The sequence below is a fragment of the Eleutherodactylus coqui genome, chromosome 1, assembly GCF_035609145.1.
Source record: "Eleutherodactylus coqui strain aEleCoq1 chromosome 1, aEleCoq1.hap1, whole genome shotgun sequence".
NCBI lineage: Eukaryota > Metazoa > Chordata > Amphibia > Anura > Eleutherodactylidae > Eleutherodactylus > Eleutherodactylus coqui.
In genome coordinates, this window is record NC_089837.1 from 497,215,694 (window position 1) to 497,235,593 (window position 19,900).

At 45.9% G+C, this 19,900-nt stretch overlaps 1 protein-coding gene across 1 annotated transcript in view; it reads left to right on the forward strand.

The window, feature by feature from the left end:
• SLC36A4 (solute carrier family 36 member 4) overlaps positions 1 to 19,354 on the forward strand; it is a 253,925-nt gene extending 234,571 nt beyond the window's left edge. Inside the window, exon 11 of the mRNA XM_066586982.1 lies at positions 19,116 to 19,354. Within this exon, the coding sequence (XP_066443079.1) occupies positions 19,116 to 19,342 (227 nt within the window). The 3' untranslated portion in view covers positions 19,343 to 19,354. The remainder of the gene's footprint in view (positions 1 to 19,115) is intronic.
• Positions 19,355 to 19,900: the final 546 nt, after the last annotated feature.

The window sequence follows — 19,900 nt, forward strand, 5'->3', positions numbered from 1 at the left end:
ATTAAAGATAGTATGCAAGATGCAAAACCTATAGTATGTGTGTTGTTAATGGAGCGCTGTTAAAGGGAAGGGTCCGAACAGTAATAACAGTCGATCATTGTTATTTATGTAATTCCCCAGTAGTAATTAAAGAGGTTTACAGGGTTTCAGTATAAAAACATGCCTTCTTGTAAAAACACTGCCATGTTTGTCGATGTGTTTGGCTCTGCTCAAATGAAGTGAATGGTACGGGCCTGCAGTTCTTGGAACGTCCACTAAAAAATACAGTGCACTCCGATGCAAACTGTGACGACTGCAGTGTTGAGAAGAGCACCATAGCTCCTTTAATCAGCTGATCGCGAGGGGTCCACCGATCAGATATTGATGGCTTGTCTTGAGGTTAAGCCATCGATCTTTAAGGCTGGGATATCCCATGTAACATTCTTTACTTTGGTAAATTCAGGACCATTATTGCAAATTTCCACAAAAGCAAACCCCTTTAGTTTACTTAAAGAGACCCTTCAGTTTTGGAGCCAAATTCTGTCCCAGGACTGGATGGGGTGGATGGTATATTACCTGCATTTGTTCTCTGCCGTCCTTCCAATCTGCTGGTTTCGGATCTTATCCAAAGATGGCCAATGGAATCTTCAGACTACCTGATCCCCAAAGTGTATTGTTAGTGTTAGACTACCAATGCACTATATCTGACTGGCCAGTGTCCTGTCATGTAATAAGCACTGGCCAATCAGAGAAGGTGCACACTGTACATTAGCGAGAGAGAAAATTTCAGTGGCCATCTTGGATGGCCGAAAATCAGGACCCAGAGCAGTTGGGTCAGACAGATAGCAGGCAAGAGCAAGCACAGGCAATATACCCCCAACCTCTCTGGTCCCAGGATATAATTTGGGCCTGAAACCGGAGTTCTACTTTAGCGACAGAAGGAAGGACTTTAAGGGAATCTGTTACCCACTTCTAGTCCGATAAGCTAGATGACCAGTGGACTCCGGGGATGTAAGTTTTATACTTGCGTTCCCCCGGTGTCCACTCTGAAAGCTGCCGCTCCATGCATCAACGGCTTCTTTCAGTACTCACAGGATATAGCTGGACAGCATAGCTGAAGCCAGACGGTCCCCATTATAGGCAATGGCATCCGTCCAAGTGCTGTGCACTTCCATCATGGGACAGATTCATTCTTCTGCAGGGTTTCCGTTTTACTATTCCTAGAACAGAACGGAAACCCAAACGCTGGTGTGAACGAAGTCAGAGCAAACTACTGTAGGAAGAAATGTTTAGTACTTTTAGAGACTTTTTTCATTCTGTGACGGCTTTGTGGGTTTTAGAACATTTTTGTATTTATTTTGGCGTTTGTATCCCGGTATTTTTCACTTGTATTAAAAATTAAAATGCCATTTTCTCCTCCGGTGGCCTTCCAGACTCTGTGTCTTCTTTTTTTCAACCATTCATTTTTCACATTTCGGATAATTTCTTACTCATTTTCTCTCGTATGCTCCGTCCCTATCGGAGAACTTGTACTGCAGGTCACATGGCGCTATCCATTCCTTACTGCAGTAGGTGGTTACAGAAAATATGTCAGCTCTTAGCATCTTCGTAAATACATTTATTCTTAAACGTTTTTCAGAACTCTACATTTTGCAGTTCCTCTGTTATCCCTCCTAAAAATGTATGAATAAGTTGACAGCTGGGTGTTACTATTTCCCTTGTCACAGGGGTGTGTCCCTAAACAGTCTGACAATGCCCCATCAATGTCAGACACCCCCCAGCTGGTAACACCCAGGTGTAAATTTATTCATAACGTTCTAGGAGCAATAACAGAGGAACATCCAAGCAGAGTTTTAAAAAAAAGCTCTTCCAGAATTGTTGTTTCATGAAGAATATCAAAATGTACTAAAATAGAAATGTTAGGTTCTCTTTAACTCCTTCCTGCCCATCATATACGTCATGGGTGCGAAGTTAGGACATTTACAGAGTATAGGTTGGTTGGGCTCAGGAGCTGATCCTGCCGCATCCCTGGCGGGAGCTGGTTGTGACTGATAACTGGCATCCCTCTGCAACAACCGCATTGGCAAGCACACTGATCCCGGCTGTTAACCCCTTATATGCTGCGATCGGGCTTGATTGTGGCATGTATGGAGCTAACAGAGGGAAGGAAGCTCCTTCTTTGATGTCATCGGCCCTTTGCTGAGGGCTGATGAGTTGCAATGTCACCTGGAGGTCTAACATTGTCCTCCAGGTCTGCCATAGCTTTCGATGAAAAAGAATGGAGATATAATCTGGCTACAAAAGTTTTCATTAACGTTTTGCGATCCATAAGGATGGCTACCAACTTCTCCTTGACCAGGATCCAAGATAGTTTAGTATTCACAAAGTTGATGCTAGCTGATGTTTTTCTCCTGGATCGAGCGATTGCAATATGTGCAGATACACAAATGGATATCTTGTTGTATTCTATGTGCCTAGGAGTGTTGGGAATTCGTCTGCCCAATAGAGCCTCCCAGGGCGATTTGTGCAGTGATAAATTAGTGATGGTGAATATTAAGGTGTACACCTGAATCCAAAATCAGCTGAGCTGTGGGCAGTTCCACCATATGTGTATGAAGGTGCCCTCGCCTCTACATCCTAAAAACCATAGGACTAACATCCCTGAGAACATGTTGGAGATTCCCCTAGGACTCCTGTACCATCGCATTAGGAGTTTATAACCGGCCTCAGTAATTGATACAGTAATGGAGAATCTTGCAGTTGATGAGGCTTTTTTTTTTGTCAATCCGAAATCGATAATTCTTCGCCCAACTCACTTTTCCATCTCCTCATATAGGGAAGTTTATCCATGAATGTAGTAAAGTTTGAGTACAGTTTGGCAATAATTCTAGGGCCCTTGGTATTTGTGTTGCAAAGACTTTCAAAAATGGTCAAATCGGCCAAAATGCGCCTGTTTTCAGAGAGTAATAATACATAGTGCTTGATTTGTTGAAGATCTCTGAATTTAGAATAGAGTGGACAGCTCTGAAGTATTCAAATTGTCTAAAGCCTAGTTTTTCGACAAAATTGTCTGTTTTGGTGAGGTCTCTGGCTATCCACCATCCAAAGTCAGTTATGTATATACTAGGGGTAAATGCAGGATTACTGAATAGACAAGATATAGGAAAGAGTCTGGATATCAGGTTATATCTTTTGGACAGTTTATCCCATAATGCCAGGGAGGAAGACAAGGTAGGGCTCATAATTAGTCATTTGTATTCCATTCTGTGCCATAAGACACCTTTGAGTGATTGGGGAGTAACTGACTGGGCCTCGATTGATACCCATTGGGGCTTGTCATGGCAGGAGAATATAAAGTTAGCTGTGCTAATTGGGCAGCATGGTAGTATTTTAGAATGTTAGGAATTCCAAGGACTCCTGCACTACGAGGTGCATATAGGGTAGATTGTTGACTGCATCTGGACTTGTTAGACCAGATGGTCACAAGTTTGGATTGTAGATGCATCCACTGGGATTAGAATGGACAAAGCACGAAAGAGCGAGAAAATTTTTGGGAACCAGGACTTTTGATGGAGTGGATTCTGCCTAGCAAAGGAGAGATTATGGGATGCCTATATAGTCAGGTCTTGTTCCAGGTTTTTAATCAGGGGGGGTTAGTTAGCTTGGTATATGGTCTCGAATAAGTTTGTGAGATGTATTCTCAAGTATGGAAGGCTCTTAACCCATTGAAAGTTAAAGTTAAGTTTTAAAAGTTTAAGCATGCGGGGAGGTAAGTTTAGGTTAAAGGCCAACGACTCAGTGTCCTTGACTCTGAGACCTGAAAGTGCTCCAGAGTTGTCCAGACTATGATATATGTCGGGAAGAGAAGTGAGAGGGGAGGGGATAAAAAAAAAGACATTACCTGCGTAAAGGGCACATTTGCTAATGGTTCAATTGGTAATGCGAATAGGAGAGGCAATAGGGGGCAGCTCTGCCTTGTTCCCCTCCCAATTGCTATGGTGTCTGACTCAAAACTGTGGATCCGAACGGAGGCTGAGGGGAAGGAATAAAAAGCTTGAATGAGGGTTCTAAATTTCCATTCCGTCAAGAACCAAGAATATAAATATTGGCATAAATCTAGGCTGAGGAGACATCCTTGTCTATTTCCCACCCCATCCTAGCTGGATCGCACGGCCGAAATTATGTCAATGGCCCATCTAGTTTGATTAGTGGCTTGACGTACTGGAATAAATCCGACCTGATCTTGGTGAATATATTGGCTTATGAAGGTTTTGAGTCTGATGGTCATGATTTTGGAGAGGATCTTTAGGTCATTGTTAGTTAGAGAAGCAGGGTGATAGTTTTAACAAGTCATGTGGTCTTTATTATAGTTAGGAATGACAAGAGAAAGGCTCTGTTGGCTGTAGGGAATAGATATGGGGTTGGTAGGAGGAAGTTGAAAAACCCTACTAGAGGGGCCCCTAGGGATGCATAAAATTTCCTATAATAGTGATTGAAGAAACTGTCTGGGCTAGGAGCACTGAAAAGTTTAAGTGGTTTCATTGCTTCCCATGCCTCTTCCACCATTACCTCCCCTTTGAGAATGTCTCTGTGTTCTGGCAATAAACCTAGGAAGGGCCTTATTGAGTAGTTTCATACACATTTGGTCTGGAAAGCGTTCTTTAGTGTATAGATTATTATAGAATTAACCGAATGGTTTTCCAAACTCTACTGGGTTTTGGCTTAAGTTACCATTCTGAAGACATAATTTAGAGATTGCTTTGAGGAAGGTTATGGGAGCAAGACGTCAGCCCAAAAGTCTACCCTGTTGATCCCCTTGTGAAAAGAATTTATATTTGGACCATTTCAATACTTTTTCTGCTATAGTAGTCAAGTATAAATTGTATTCTGTGCGTGCTTTAGAGATCTCAGACTGGAGATTCAGAGAGGGTGTTAGTTTTATGATGCTCTAGCAGGGAAGAATAGGGGCCTCTTTTTGCTGTAGTTCTATTGCCTGCTGTGCCTTCATTTTGGAAGCTAGTTGAATAAATTTCCCTCTGACCACCGCCTTGTGAGCCTCCCAGTTGGTAGAATATTAGGTGTCTGCGGGGTGGTTGTACATGAAGAAGTCCTCAATGGTATCTAGGATCATTGTGCATTGAATTGTTGAGAGATTAATTCAATTGCCAGTGTCCAGTGGTTTTGTTGCTAGCGAGATCTGTGAAAGAGATCGAGTACGGGGAATGATCCGACCAGGGCCACGTCAAAATTTTTGCTTGGGCATTTTGGGAATAAATCTAGTTTGGGTGAAAGTGGTCTATTCTTGTGTATGCATTATGAGCTAAAGAGTAATATGTATAGTCTCTATCCATGGGGTTAGAGTTCCACCATAGGTCTACGATGTCAAAGGAGTGAAAAGTTTAGCAAATTGATGGGCTAGAGCAGTTGGAGGGATGAATTTTGGCCTGTCTAAATTAGATTTGTCAAGGGAGGTGTGTAGTGCTAAATTTGACTTTGAAGTGAGGGAGCCACGTGGATAGAAGGTTATGTAAGAATGGGAATTGTTTAGTATTAGGGGCATAATAATTAACAAATGTGACTTGTGATCCATAAAGTGCACCCGAAACTATTAGAATCCTACCTCGGGGTCCCGATGGATCTGCTGTAGAGTGATAGATATTTAGAGATCCATTTCCCCACACCTCTCCTCTTCTCCCATGCAAAGGCCAATTAGTGCATTGCATAATTGCAGTGGAAGAAGGCTGGAGTGAAGGTAGGGGTAAAATGTGTTTCCTGGAGGAAAACAATGTTGGCCCAAATTCTGTGGTAATAGTCAAAGGCTTTGCATCTCTTGATGGGGGAATTGAGCCACTGGACGTTGTGTGAAACAAAAAAAATTGGTTTAGTAGACAGTAGGCGAGTTATAAAATGGCCTCTTAAGATTAATGGTCAAGAAAAGGAGGCCGGAGCGACCCCATAAATGTATTCGGGTTACCCTTCCATATGGGAAGTTGCACAAGGCCCTGTAAGGGAAGGGGGGGCAGGGATGTAAATGGACATGAGACAGAGGAATGAAAAAAAATACAACAATAAAGAATAAATATTAAGGAATGAAATCCCCAAAGTAGTGTCACAAGTGTGACAAAGGACAGAGGGACGGTGGATATCCAGAAAATATCAACCGCCAGTCCATCATGATAGGGAACAGAAATTCCTATAACACGCATCATATTCACAGTGAATTTATGTAAACTTCAAACTAAAAGTAAGAATATTTCAACTGTTAACCTCTAACCACAGTTATGATTGATAGGATGCCTGTGGGGCTTGCATGAATGAGAAAAGTTCATTAATCATTAAATTTACCATATGACATATAATCCATGTGTAATAAATCTTTGTGCTTATGGCCATGGGGAGAAAACCCCTCGTTTGTGACCCACCGACTGTAAATCAGGTTGTAGGTCCTGCTTTTCTCTTGGTTGCGGACTTCCAAAGTGGCAAGAGTGGTCTGGAGTCGCCTGTGAAGCTGATAGAGGGAGCAAGCTCATTGGAGAGAAAGCCAAGGAGGAGGAGGGATTCGCCTTTGGCAAAGGAGCTAAGTCCATGCTGCTTATTGTTGTATAAGAAGCGTAGGCGGAATGGAAAAGACCAATAATAACATGCCTTTGTTTGCCAGGTATTGCAATAGGAGCTTTAATGTTCTGCGTCTCTGTATTGTCCTGGGGATAGTGTCAGAGAAAATTTGGATCTTGTGGCCTGCAATGGAGATGGTTTGTCGAGCTCTGAAGGCTTGGATGACTTTTTTTTTTTTGATAGAGTAAAAGTGTGGTTTTACTAAATCTCAGGGGTGGCTTCCTTACATGGTGCTGCCAGGACCTGGTAGGCTCTATCCAGTTCCAAGTGGGGAGGATCGATGTCTGGTATACGCAATTGTAGGAGGTCAGAGACTGCTTTATGTAGGTCTGATGCTTTCGGGTAGTCTTCTGATCCTGAAATTTTCTATTCCAGGTCTGTTTTCAAGATCTTCTATTTTCATATTGGCTGCTCCCAGGCATTCTTGTAAATCGGATACCATCCTGGTATTTAGGTTTACTCTTGATACTGTGGAATCTACTTTGGAATCTAGTGAATATGGTCTTTTTCCAATATCTGATAGGTCTTGCATAAGGGTTTTTGGGGTTGTCGTCGTTTTGGAAAGTTTGCTGGATAGCAAATCTTTAAATCTAGGTTGGCATGGGATATCTGATCTAGGCATTGCAGAAGGTGTATCTGAGCGGTTGTGTGTTTTAGGTGGAGTGGCGATTCCTTCTTGGCCGTAGAAAGCCTAGGAAAGAGAATCTGTGTCCGGACTATGTGGAAGTAGAGAAAATGGGTCGGGGGTCAATTAACTCGAGGCTGAGAAGATCTCTGCGTAGAGCCTGCTTGCGGTTTTAATGATGGTCTGTGTTTGTTGTGCTTGCTGGAACGAGTGGTGGCCATTTCAAGAAAGTCTTTAACTGATTATTCTTTGCTGTTAAGTGGCGTTTTGGTTTTCTGGCGGCCTCCTCGGGCCATTCACACGAAAGAGGATGATTGAAGAAGATGCTGTTTGTAGCTGAATGTGATTGTGCGGAGCTACACAACTCAGCGGCTACATAGCCACAGTAGACAGCTGTGTGGGTGCGCCCAAATTACAGTAAAGGATGGTGAAGCCTCTTTTCTTCCTGGCTTGATTGGGGTTAGTGGCCATGTTAGGGTGCTGATAGAATTTTTGCTAGGTGCGTCCCCACGATCAGCCGACCCAACTCCCTTCTTCGCAGCAGGATGTTTGAGTAACCCAGAGATAGTACGGTCTGCTATAGTTCTCGTCTGTCTCCACAAAGGGGCCACCAAGAGCAGCGAGGCTGCTTTTCAATAATGGGATATGCGCTTCTCTTTTCTGCCTTGAAACGGCTTTTAACTACTGTCAAAGTAGTCTTGCTGTCGCGCCCCTTCTAGGTAACACACAGGGATTTCGTGTCTGATCAGACTTGCCGTGTTAGAGATTAGGAGGTCTATTCTGTGCTGCCCAATGGCTGCAGGAATGCGACTTGACGATTCCGCAGGCTGCGCTGCTGGTCCTTGTTCCCGTCACCCAGGACAGTAGCCTCCTGCTGGGAGACTAGCAAGCTGCTCCTAAAGGCCACTAATGCTACTGTATATGGTGGGGGGTTGGAGCAGGGCCTTTTTTCCCTCTCAGGGTGCTGTTTGCTAGGCCTGCCCAGTGGGATTTAGGCCATGATTTACGGGACTATAGGCTCTCTGGATGGGCTCCTCACCTGTTACCCGCGTCAGGGGCCCTCTACTCTGCAATGCGAATTCCCGGATTGCTGCTGCAATCCCCAAAAATTAGTCCGCAACTTCTCTGGTTCTACTAGGCCGCAGTAGGCCAGAAGCCTTTGCGCCATCCAGTTGGGCCGCAAGGCCCCTCTTCTTGTGTCTTACGGCTGGGGGAGGACCGAGGAGGCACTTAAGATGATGTAGTGTGCAGCAGGAGGCCTGATGATGCTAGATAGTGAGGGTACCCAAACCGAGCTCTCCTATTGCACTTCCGCTTGTGATGGCCACGCCCCCTAGAGATATTATCTAAATCATAGGGTCGCAGGTTGAAGTTCCCTACAGGCATAAAAAAAAGTGAAAAAATAGTAAAAGGAAAAATTAACCGCTTCTTTACGCAGTTTTCCCTTTTATTGTTTAAAAATTATTTATTAAAAAGCCATGGTTCGGTATCACCATATCTGTAAAAACCTATATAATAAATTAAAAACTCTTTTTATCCCACATGACCAAATGCTATTTTAAAAAAATTGAGACAAAATCCTTTTTTTTAATGTTCATTTGCCTCCCATAAAAGTAATGGAAAAAAGTTCACATATACCCCAAAATGGTACTAATAAAAACTACAGCTCATCATGAAAAAAAACAAACCCTCACACAGCTCTGTGCATGGAGAAATAAAGTTGTGGGTCTTTGAATGCAGTGATGTAAAAATGGCAGAATTGATGTGGTTTTTCACCATGCCCCCTAAAATATTTGTAAAAGTTATAATTAGTTGAACTTTACGGCTCTTCACACAAAAAGCAAGCTTTGTCCATGGAAAAATAAAAAGTTACAGCTTTTGAAAATTGCAGATGGCAATCATGGATCGGGGGCCCAGTTGGTCCTCGACTGAAGGAAGAACAAGTCAAGCAGGAAGCATTGGTCAAAGCAGATGCACTGCGCTCCATTCATTTCAATGAGAGCACCGAAGATTAGAGGTTAGAGAGGGAACAATTGTGGAGCATCTTTTCTTAGTGCTCTGCATGATATCGTTCTTCTATCATTACTGTTAGAAATGTATACATAAATTGACAATTGGGTGATACAATTACCTTTGTCCATAGGATGTGTTCCTAGAGACTGTGGAACTGTCTCGTCAGAGCTAGCAGGGTATCGACAGCTTCAGGCAGGCACAAAGCTGAGGCGCTCCATGTATCAGGTGGGCAATTTGACAACTTGACAGATCTGTCACATCATGGGGGTCTGTCTGCTCTGCGAAGCTCCAGCCACTTCATCGAGACCTGGCTGATGCGTGTGACGTCAGCAACCAAGGATCTTCAAGGGAGAACTCCAGAATCTCCTTACTTGGTTATCAGCTCTTGTGAAGTGTTTCATAGATTTCCAGTTCATTTCCTGTTTGACTCGGCTGACTATCCATGTTCCAGTCTTGGCCCCAACATCCTCACTCTGCTACTGACTCAGCTTTGTCTTAACAAAATCTCTGACTCAGCCCACTAATTGCAATCTTACCATTCTTTGGGGACTATTCCGGAAACAGTGACCTGGATATTCAACTAGCGAAGTCCACGGTACGAGCTTATGGACACCTATGACATGGAATAAATCATTTCTGCGCATGTTAGTCGTTACCATGAATTAAATTTTAAAAAAGTTGCACTAAGTTTCAGGTTACAGTCTCTATTACATCATTCATTTTCAGACCCTTTGATATGCAGTTTGTAACCTGCTTCTTGTATTAGGCGGCTTCACACTGGCGATAGGCTACTTTGCGTTGCCAGAGTGAGTGAAAACTCATGAAAATGAAACCAATGATTTTCAATGGTTTCATTCTCATTCGTGATGCCTTCACTGCACACTCGCAGCGTTAAGGTAAAGCTGGCGTCAGCAGGCTAGCCCCATTGAAAACATAGGCAGTACATTGCACTCCCCTGACACAGCTGTCACAGCTGTGGTAGAGGTCTGCGATGCTATCCATTGCTTTCAATGGGGGTAGCGCTGCTGCAGCCCCGTTGAAAGCAATGGCTTGCAGGCAAGCACTGCAGCGATGATTTTCGGGGAAGGGCTTGAAATGAACGGCTGAGGCCTGCCAGTGATTGGCTGAGCGCTGTGACCAATCACAGGCACCGCTCACCTTTCAATCAATGACGGCTGGATGCTGCCCCTGATTGGTTACAACGCTCAGCCAATCAGGGTGAGCGCTTTCTGGGGGCAGGGATATTTAAATCCCCGGCCTCCAGAAGACGTTTGCCGGGGCCGGAGGCAAGAGCCGGAAGTCACTTATAGCTGTGACAGCTGTGTCAGGGGGGTGCGATGTACTGCCTATGTTTTCAATGGTAGCGCTGCGAGTGTGCAGTAAAGGCATCACAAATGAGAATGAAACGATTGAAAATCATTGATTTCATTTTCATGCGTTTTCACTCACTCTCGCAATGCAAAATAGCCTATCGCCAGTGTAAAGCCGGCATTAGTCTTTTTTTTTATATGAACATGTCCCTTCCTGTAATCCATGCTGGGTGTCAGGTGAATCCAGGATGCTGCTGCCTTCACTAGCTCTCATATATCAGCTCCGCTTCATTCCATGCGGAGGAATCTATTGAAGTCAATACAAGCTGTCCAAACCACGGCCCTTTCAAAATTGACATTTCGGAAAGGTCGCAGATTCTGTGCCATCGCTAGGCACTGACCTGGGAACAGCAGGAGTTTGAAAAAAAAAAATCTGTACCACGTGTCCAACGGCAAGCTGTGCGGACCAGCCGCAGTACGGACTGAAGAAAAGCAGGTAGGTGTGGACGCAGCTGCTGCGGGGCCGGATTCCGCTGCCGGATTCCATGTGTAGGCGGCCTAACAAAGATTTTACATAGGGTACAACCCCTCTTAGGGCACTGTGATTTAAGACTGGGAGGTCTCTTTTGTGAGACCTCCGCCAATGAGCTAGATTTGAGCGTGCCAACAAATGAATTGTCTCTGTAGGACCCAGCATGAGGCTGCGTTATGTGAACAGACCATTGATTTGAATTGAGAGTTAATTAAAATGGTGTATTTGGCTGTATTCTAAGAAGAACATTTTAATTGCAAATGTAGTTATGATCAGAATTGAAGGCAAAAGTGAATGAAGATGACCTTGTATGAATGGCAGCAATCACAAGAGCAATGGACATATTACAGAACCACAAAGACCCAAGCAGAAGACAGCACTTTCTGTAGTCGTGTTCATATGAGGGCAAGCAATTGATATTGGTGCGATAGCATGTCATGCTAATCATAAATTACGGACAAGGTGACCGCAGTGTCGCTCATAAGCCACATGTTGCCTCCCTTACGTGGCTTTTACTGTACTTCCTGATTTCGTGTCTCTAAAGCATTCTGGAGTCATGGATATGTCCATATATCTGTCCTGCTTGCCAAATGCATGTACTGTATGTTCCCTCTAGTGGAGTACGGAGCAGGGCTTTGCCACGCAACTGATTAATTACTGTGCTATTCGGACCATACGACGTACTGGACTATAGGATACAGTCAGATTTAGACACCTGAAAAAAGGAAAAAAATATTTTAGATTAACTACTAAAATTTTCCTGGTGATTAGGAAGGTTAATGACACTAAGCCGAGGTGCACTTTAGCTAAGGTGACCAGATTTTTCCAGGGTTAACGCAATACAAAGGGGTGTGGTCAGGGGAGGGGCTTATCACGACATATGATTTTACCTCCGTCTTACCTCCGTACTGGGTCAGTTAAAAAAAAAATAGGAATCAAATTCTGCAGCATTTCGGCATCCAAACAACAGTCAAAATACATACTAATGGTGCGAATTTTGACTAAATCAGCCTCATATCCGCAGATGATTTCATACTATGCGGCGCTCCCCTTACCTGCTCCAAAGGCTTCCCACTGTCAGCACCCCCCAGTGGCCTGTAGTGGCCTCACCTGATCAGCAGTAGTTGCACCTGACCAGGCCGCTGGGAACCAGAAGCCGGGGAATGCCGACAACGGGAAGCCTATGGAGGAGGTGAGGGGAGTGCCATATAGTATGATATCAGCTGTGGATATGGTACAGATAACTCCCACAGTAGCCCCAATACCATTATCACTCCCTCATACCAGCCCAAGCAATAATAGTGACCCCCCCCCCCCCCACAGCAGCCCTGGCAATAATAGTGACCCCCCACAGTAGCCCTAGTAGTAATAATGACCTCCCCACAGTAGCCCCAGCAATAATAGTGACCCCCCCTCCACAGTAGCTTTAGCAGAATTAGCACCCCCCTATACCAGTCCCAGCAATAATAGTGACGTCCCACCGTAGCCCCAGCAATAATAGTGACCCTCCACATAGTATTAGCTCTCCCCCTAAGACCCATATACTTACCTCTTCCTGGTCTTCACAGCGCCGCTGCTCCTCTCAGCACTGCTGCAGGTGTCAGTGTGTGTGGCCGCAGCAGTGCCTCCACCCTTCCCCTCTCCTCTTGCGAAACCAAATAGTGGAGGAAGAGACGAAGATCCTAGATGTACACACTGCCGTCAGTGTGTGCATCCGGCCGCGGCACTGCAGAATGATTACCTGCCGGGAAGCTGTGACATGTGGGTGGGTAATCACTATAATGGTGACCCGACATGCCAAAAGCGGGACAAATAGCTTTCCTGCTGGGGCCCCGGTGGAAAGAGGGACACAGGGTTCCAAAGTGGGACTGTCCCACCAAAATCGGGACGTCTGGTCACCTTACATTAGCCATAAATGCGAGTTGACCTTAGATTTATTAGCACGCCCTACTTCTCATCTGTGATGCAAACAGGTCTAGTTGGGTTCAGGTGCTAACTGTTGAGGCTTTGCACCTTAGAGATACTGTATGATCAGGGGGGAGTGAAAGAGGAGAGTAGATTGTTTATTCATTTACTACAATCTCCCAGTTGATTTAATAAAAAACTCAAAAGAGCTTCAGCTGCCACGCTGACCCCAGGAACCTGGACCCCCCACTCCGGAGATGTGTCCTGGTAGGAAGCTAAACACCATGCGCACATAGCTGCCTCTCCTGACCTGCATCGATCTCATAGCACTTTGCTGGCCTCGGAGAGAAAACTGTGTGGCTATAAATCACTGCACATTTCTCTCCATGGCAGCGAGCAGTGATGTCCATACCACAGTCATATTCTCCTGCTGCCCTGCGCTGATCAGATAAATGCTTGTCTGGTATGGAAATAACTGGGCAACGATGTATTGCTGCACAGTGTTTTATCAGTGCACTGCCCATAAGAGTCCTGAGCAAGACTCCTCTGTCCTGGACTTCATGTGAAACACTTCTACGAATAAAGGCTAAAGATTTTTCACGGTAAAGCAGTCATCTTTTGTTTTTTTTTTGTTTTTTTTACTGCCTATAAGAACTTACACTCTACAGGAGAGAGGTCCCTGCCCATAAGAGCTTACACTCTACAGGAGAGGGGTCCTGCCCATAAGAGCTTACACTCTACAGGAGAGAGGTCCCTGCCCATAAGAGCTTACACTCTACAGGAGAGAGGTCCTGCCCATAAGAGCTTACACTCTACAGGAGAGGGGTCCTGCCCATAAGAGCTTACACTCTACAGGAGAGAGGTCCTGCCCATAAGAGCTTACACTCTACAGGAGAGAGGTCCCTGCCCATAAGAGCTTACACTCTACAGGAGAGCGGTCCCTGCCCATAAGAGCTTACACTCTACAGGAGAGAGGTCCTTGCCCATAAGAGCTTACACTCTACAGGAAAGAGGTCCCTGCCCATAAGAGCTTAGACTCTACAGGAGAGAGGTCCTTACTAGAGATGAGCGAGCATACTCGCTAAGGGCAATTACTCGATCAAGCATTGCCTTTAGCGAGTACCTTCCCGCTCGGAAGAAAAGATTCGGCTGCTGGCGGAGGGCAAGGAGAAACGGAGGGGAGATCTCTCTCTCCCTCTCTTCCCCCCGCTACCCCCTGCTCACTGCCGCAACTCACCTCTCACCCGCGTCGGCACCCGAACCTTTTCTTCCGAGCGGGGAGAAACTCGCTAAGGACGATGCTCGATCGAGCAATTGCCCTTAGCGAGTATGCTCGCTCATCTCAAGTCCTTACCCATAAAAGCTTACACTCTACAGGATTCAGGTTCCTGGCGATAAGGGCTTACACTCTACAGGAGAGAGGTCCTGCCCATAAGAGCTTACACTCTACAGGAGAGAGGTCCCTGCCCATAAGAGACTACACTCTACAGGAGAGAGGTCCCTGCCCATAAGAGCTTACACTCTACAGTAGAGAGGTCCCTGCCCATAAGAGCTTACACTCTACAGGAGAGAGGTCGCCTGTCCATAAGAGCTTACACTCCACAGGAGAGAGGTCCCTGCCCATAAGAGCTTACACTCTACAGGAGAGAGGTCCTTGCCCATAAGAGCTTACACTCTACAGGAGAGAGGTCCCTGCCCATAAGAGCTTACACTCTACAGGAGAGCGGTCCCTGCCCATAAGAGCTTACACTCTACAGTAGAGAGGTCCCTGCCCATAAGAGCTTACACTCCACAGGAGAAAGGTCCCTGCCCATAAGAGCTTACACTCTACAGGAGAGAGATCCCTGCCCATAAGAGCTTGCACACTGCAGGAGAGAGATGCCTGCCCATAAGAGCTTACACTCTACAGGAGAGAGGTCCCTGCCCATAAGAGCTTACACTTTACAGGAGAGAGGTCCTGCCCATAAGAGCTTACACTCTACAGGAGAGAGGTCCTGCTCATAAGAGCTTACACTCTACAGGAGAGAGGTCCTGCCCATAAGAGCTTACACCCTATAGGAGAGATGTCCTGCCCATAAGAGCTTACGCTCTACAGGAGAGAGGACCTTGCCCATAAGAGCTTACACTCTACATTAGAGAGGTCCCTGCCCATAAGAGCTTACACTCTACAGGAGAGAGATCCCTGCCCATAAGAGCTTACACTCTACAGGAGAGAGGTCCTGCCCATAAGAGCTTACACTTTACAGGAGAGAGGTCCTGCCCATAAGAGCTTACACTCTACAGGAGAGAGGTCTCTGCCCATAAGAGCTTACACTTTACAGGAGAGAGGTCCTGCCCATAAGAGCTTACACTCTACAGGAGAGAGGTCCTGCCTATAAGAGCTTACACCCTATAGGAGAGATGTCCTGCCCATAAGAGCTTACGTTCTACAGGAGAGAGGACCTTGCCCATAAGAGCTTACACTCTACATTAGAGAGGTCCCTGCCTATAAGAGCTTACACTCTACAGGAGAGATGTCCTGCCCATAAGAACTTACACTCTACAGGAGAGAGGTCCTTGCCCATAAGAGCTTACACTCTACAGGAGAAAGGTCCTTGCCCATAAGAGCTTACACTGTACAGGAGAGAGGTCTCTGCACATAAGAGCTTACACTTTACAGGAGAGACGTCCTGCCCGTAAGAGCTTACACTCTACAGGAGAGAGGTCCTTGCCCATAAGAGCTTACACTCTACAGGAGAGAGGTCCATGCCCATAAGAGCTTACACGCTACAGGAGAGAGGTCCTGCCCATAAGAGCTTACACTCTACAGGAGAGAGGTCCTGCCCATAAGAGCTTACACTCTACAGGAGAGAGGTCCTTGCCCATAAGAGCTTACACTCTACAGGAGAGAGGTCCTGCCTATAAGAGCTTACACCCTATAGGAGAGATGTCCTGCCCATAAGAGCTTACGTTCTACAGGAGAGAGGACCTTGCCCATAAGAGCTTACACTCTACATTAGAGAGGTCCCTGCCTATAAGAGCTTACACTCTACAGGAGAGATGTCCTGCCCATAAGAACTTACACTCTACAGGAGAGAGGTCCTTGCCCATAAGAGCTTACACCCTATAGGAGAGATGTCCTGCCCATAAGAGCTTACACTCTACAGGAGAGAGGTCCTTGCCCATAAGAGCTTACACTCTACAGTAGAGAGGTCCCTGCCATAAGAGCTTACACTCTACAGGAGAGAGATCCCTGCCCATAAGAGCTTACACTCTACAGGAGAAAGATCCCTGCCCATAAGAGCTTACACTGTACAGGAGAGAGGTCTCTGCACATAAGAGCTTACACTTTACAGGAGAGACGTCCTGCCCGTAAGAGCTTACACTCTACAGGAGAGAGGTCCTTGCCCATAAGAGCTTACACTCTACAGGAGAGAGGTCCATGCCCATAAGAGCTTACACGCTACAGGAGAGTGGTCCCTGCCCATAAGAGCTTACACTCTACAGGAGAGAGGTCCTGCCCATAAGAGCTTACACTCTACAGGAGAGAGGTCCTTGCCCATAAGAGCTTACACTCTACAGGAGAGAGGTCCCTGTCCATAAGAGCTTACACTCTGCGCAAGAGAGATCCCTGCCCATAAGAGCTTACACTCTACAGGAGAGAGGTCCCCGCCCATAAGAGCTTACACTCTACAGGAGAGAGACCCCTGCCCATAAGAGCTTACTATCTAAGTCACATGTGTCAAACACAAGGCCCGCGGGCTGAATCCGGCCCGCTGCCTCATGTTATGTGGCCTGTGGTGTGCCGACGCTCCTCACCACTGCAGCGATTACCACTTGGGGTGCCGCAGCTCCCCGCTGGTAATCGCGCTGTTACCGCTGATCCCTGCGCACACTCACATCAGTGTGCAGCCGGAATCCTCCTCCCCTGAGTCCACTGCTCTTCAGTTCTGCAGGAGAGGACCCGGGGAGGAAGGGTTCCGGGCTACACACTGACGTCAGTGTGCAGCCGGGATCCTCCTCCCCCGAGTCCCCTGCTCTTCAGTTTCGCAGGAGAGGACCCGGGGAGGAAGGGTTTCGGGCTACACACTGATGTCAGTGTGCATCCGGGCTCAGCGCGAGCAGAGGGGGAGCGTCGCTGACAGCTAGGAGGAGGTAAGTATATGGGTTGGGGGGGAACGATTATTCGTGAGGGGGGCCTTATTACTGAGGGGACTTATTATTACTGAGGGGAGGGCTTATTATTACTGAGCGGGGGCTTATTACTGATGGGGGGGCCTATTACTAAGGGGGAGATTATTATTAGTACTGAGGGGGGGCTTGTTACTGAAGAGGGGCTTATTACTATTACTGAGGGGGTGCTTATTACTATTACTGGGGGGGGTCTTAATGCTATTACTGAGGGGGGGGGGTTTATTGCTATTAGTGAGGGGGGGGAGCTTATTATTACTGAGGGGGGCTTGTTATTACTGAGGGGGGCTTATTACTGAGGGGGGGCTTATTATTAATGAGGGGGGCTTATTATTATTACTGAGGGGGGGTTAATATTGCTATGGGGGTATTACTACTGAGGGGCTTAATATTACTAATTGGGCCACTGTGCGGGTTATTTTTACTGGGGCCACTATCAGGGTCACTATTAGGGCTCGTTCACACGGGTGTAATTGTATTTCGGTCGCACAAATACGCTGCGTATTTGCGCAATCGAAAATCGCTTATGCTTGTATATTTGGGCACGCAAAAAAGGAATGCAGATGGGCCCACTGAAATGGTGCGCAAATATGCAGTAAATACAGAGGTTTCCTGCGCATTCACCACATATTTGCGCGGCCCATTCACTTCAATGGCCTATCGGGGTGCGTAGTACACAACAAAATAGGTCCTGCTGTGTGAAAATAAACATCATGTGAATGAACTCATTGAAATCAATGGCTTCTATTCATTGCATATTATGTACGCACATACGCTTGTGTGAACAAGCCCTTACTATACAGTCTTAGGCCGCTGTGGGATTTCCCACAGAATTTTCGCCCATGGAAGCTGCCATAGGATTACGTTAGAAAACGCAAAATCTCGGCATGCTCTATTTCTGTGCGGGGCTTGCAGAGCTCCGCACAGAAATGTCACTCCCTGGCTGCTGCCCCCACTCTGAGCATGCGCCGGCTGGGCGGCAGTTGGCACATCACAGAGCTGGAGCCGCGGGAGCAGGTGAGTGCTGCACTGGTCCCTGCAGGGGCTCAGGTCGGGATCCGACCTGGCCCTTTGAAGGTCACCATAAGCCTAAAGTGGCCCTTGGTGAAAATGAGTTTGACACCCCTGATCTAAGTGAAATCAGAGGAATGACACAATGCTGCATTTTTTAAGCTGGAGCAGCCCCTTTGTTCTATAGGAATATAACGAATGTCGCATGAACTGTCACCTGGCGGTGTTATGCACTCTGTATTTGACATTCATCTGCATGAAGAAGTGATATTTCAGGTAACGCATAAAACCGACAGTGGTGACAGGAGCCGGTGTAGTGGTCCGGGGCAGCGAGTTTTACCAGATGTGTGCAGCACAATTAGTCCTGCTGGTGGGTGGATGTAATATAAGAGTACTACGCACTACAGCTATTAATTTACCAATGATGGCAGTCAGATCCTGTTCTAAGGCTGGTGGGAGTTTGACTTCCAGGTCAGCCAAGATTAGTTTCTTTTAATGAAATAAGTTGGTGAAACTTTCAGCTTATAGTATTGAAACAACAAACTATCTGACATTCAGTATTGTAACTTCCCTGGCAGAGTCTCCTCAAGGGCACTCCTAATGTACAGGCAAAGTGGCTTTTTCAGATAAAATATTCATCCGCCCATTATGTTTCAAAAACACCATTAGAGATTCCAAATCTGAAGCCTTATATCTCCGAGAACATTAATATCATCATAAGAGAAGCTTCCGGACTCATTGCCGTCCTTACAGATCTCATTGTGCATCCAATTTATTACACTTATAGAGAATTCAGAAACAGCAACTGCCTAGGCGTCGGCGGCGGCTTCTTCATGTTCTTTACTTTTGTTCTATCGAATTACTTGCAGCCATTAAACATTGACAAATCACAAACTTGTGCAAGTCTTTCTTTTAATAGTTTTTTGCTCTTGACTTCTGCTTCTCTCTTTGACAGATCGGCTCCAATCATTGAATTGTCATCTATATTTTGGATCTCACACATTCATCATCAGTGTCATACCGGTGTCCTTAGGTCCATCAGAGGAGATGATTCGGAGGGCCGCTCTCCATCTATACAGAACACGTCTACTCATAAATAATGGCATCGCCATCTTTGTTGTATCATTATACACGCCGGACGTATCATCAATAAGATCTAATGGGTTGAGAAGGATCCCGTAAGGAAGTGGCAAGTCATTGTCTTCAAAGTCAACTTCAAATGAGTTTGTCTTTTGCTGGGCCTGTAGGGGCCATTATTGCGACAGAGCTCGGATACACTGGAGGATCCTTGGGCACCCTGATGGGCCAATTCAATTTGAAGCTTACTGAATTACAACAGCAGGCGGACTTTAATTTGTTGTGATTGCATCTGATGAAATTCCAGCCACACATTAGTCGTTTTTCTGGTCTCTCTTATTTAAAGACTGAGCACCTTTTGTATTTTTACTTTTTTACTCAAAATAAGTTTTGTAATTGAAATGAATTAACCCTTTGCAATCCAATTTTGGATTCAGGGTTTCCTAGGGGGCTTTCTCTTTCTGCCATTTTACAATAGCACCATCTGCTGGCTAGAGCCAGTCCTGCGGTATGTGACATGCAGGAGAGGCCCCCGACAACAGAGCGGCCAGTATCATACAGTAAGAATACCCTGATGGACGTTTTCTGACATCGGAGCTGTGCAGGCTTCAATCAGAATATTGGAAGGCATCAGACAGTGGATTGGAAAGGGTTAAACAGTTT